The 1,996-nt window shown below is 48.1% G+C and overlaps 1 protein-coding gene across 1 annotated transcript; it reads right to left on the bottom strand.

The window, feature by feature from the left end:
* On the bottom strand, positions 1 to 1,361 carry LOC121985684 (transcription factor MYB2-like). Its single transcript, XM_042539282.1, has 3 exons — positions 1,030 to 1,361; positions 819 to 948; positions 1 to 727 (listed from the first exon to the last, which is right to left on the bottom strand). The coding sequence occupies exons 1-3, from the start codon at positions 1,172 to 1,174 to the stop codon at positions 211 to 213; spliced, it is 792 nt and encodes a 263-aa protein (XP_042395216.1). The 5' UTR covers positions 1,175 to 1,361; the 3' UTR covers positions 1 to 210.
* Between the last annotated feature and the right edge of the window lie 635 nt (positions 1,362 to 1,996).

Here is a 1,996-nt window from a genome sequence, read left to right as displayed (position 1 = left end):
TTTCAACATAAAATCATGCACAAGTTAATCTGAAGAATCACACTTACAGAAATTATTTGAAGAAGAAGAAGAAGAAGGAGAAGAAGAAGAAGTGGGAGGAAGCCACAGTGATCATGTGTCATGTGTTAGTTCTTCTCTACAAAATCGAAGAGAATTTTAATGCTTCTTCCCACTTCTCCACCTTCCATGACAATATTCATTCGATTCCGGTTAAAATTGTTGTTGCATCGACCAGATGTCATCCACGCTCCACAAATTCTCCCCCGCCGGCCACATCATCTGCTCGAACTCCGGGAAGTCGACGGCGTTCATCAGCGATTCCGTCCATAACTCACCGGCCGGCTGCATCAGGTTGCCGCCGGAAACCGGTTGCGGCGAGAGCTGCATGCTGAGCGAATCCACCGACGTCGTGGAGGAAGACCCCGCGGCGCTCGAATTCTCCGGGCTGGGCTTCGCCTCCGCCGCCCGTTCGGATATCGGGAAGTCGCTGCAGGTCGCCGGAGTCTCCACGGCTGCGGCCGCGGAGTCGCCGCCGCCGCCGCCGCCTGAGGCCACGCCAATTCGCTCGAGCAGGCGGGGCATCCACAGGTAACGCATGATGTCCTTGAACTGCTGGCTGTTGACGTCGCATTTGAGCTGCTTCGCGTGCTTCTGCACTCGCGTTCTCCAGTAGTTCTTGATCTCGTTGTCGGTTCTTCCCGGCAAATACTGCGCTATTTTCGACCATCTTCGCAAGAGTGCAGACGAGTATTAATTTAATCCCCAACAATTTATGAATAAAATTCATATTCAAACACACACAGAATTCAATCGACTACCTGTTCCCCCAGCGCGAGTGGAGTTCCAAGATGAGCAGTTGCTCCTCCGGAGTGATGTTGCCTCGCCGGACGTCCGGACGGAGATAGTTCAGCCACCGGAGGCGACAGCTCTTCCCTGTCCTTCTCAGCCCTGTTCCAAAAATCCAATTTTTATTCTTCCTCCGAAGGGGAAAAAAACAGAGCAATCTTCTTCAGCGCAGTAAATGAATACCTGCGCAACGAGCCAGATAATTCCACTTCCCTTCGCCATTAACAGCGATATAATTCATCAGGACGATGTCCTCTTCCGTCGTCCACGGTCCTCTCCTCAACTCAGCCTCCTCCTCACTCGCCGCCACGCTGCTATGGGACTCCATTAACGACTTCCTCCAACAGTACTGTTCCTCAATCCTCCTCCAAACAAAACTCAGCGATTGATTCGCTTTGGCTTTTACAGCAGATGGAGACAGAGAAGAGCGACCGAGAGGAGCCGCAGCTTGGGATTGGGATTGGGATTGGGATGTGCGTTGTGGCAGAAGAGCAGGAGGGAGGGAAGGATTTTATAGACAGAATCAACAAAATCAACACGTGACGAAGGAGCCCAAAGCGATGGCTTTTGATCGAAACCAAACAGCGTACGAGACTCCTTTGAACTTTGACTCCACTCCCATTTCTCCAAGCAACAAGCTTTGCAGCCATTTGTAAAGCTTCGCAGCAGCCAATTCTCTAGCATTAGTTTTATGGAAAAGCAGGGGGACATGTGAGAATAAGAAAGACAGAGATTGAAGAAAAAAATCGAACTCGAGTCTTAGTTTATGCACCAAAGGGCCACCTTGTAGCTAATCAGGGGTTTAAAGTCTGTGCTCGAGCAATAGTTCGTAGGTGCTTTTGTCCCCTCCAAATAAAATGTGAATGAGCAGCACACCAATTTCTTCCACACCTCAATGATGCAAATGTGTATAAAAGCATGCAGGAATTGTTGAAAGATTAAGCATGAAAACAAGTTCTTAGCAGTTAATGATGGCATTCTAGTGGACCAAGTTAAACACTGATCTGTTCAGTGAGATTATCTTATGAGCTAAAGTGTCTTTTGGCGCATTAATTAACAACTGTGCCTTAATTTCTAGAAGCAGCAATTTAAGCATGTGATGCAGAGCTAATAATTTAAAACCTTCAAGTGCTAAACAGTTTGCTAATTT

The sequence above is a fragment of the Zingiber officinale genome, chromosome 5B (genome assembly GCF_018446385.1).
Source record: "Zingiber officinale cultivar Zhangliang chromosome 5B, Zo_v1.1, whole genome shotgun sequence".
NCBI classification, from domain to species: domain Eukaryota; kingdom Viridiplantae; phylum Streptophyta; class Magnoliopsida; order Zingiberales; family Zingiberaceae; genus Zingiber; species Zingiber officinale.
Note: the sequence above shows the minus strand (reverse complement) of the source record. Positions and strands in the feature narration are given on the sequence as shown.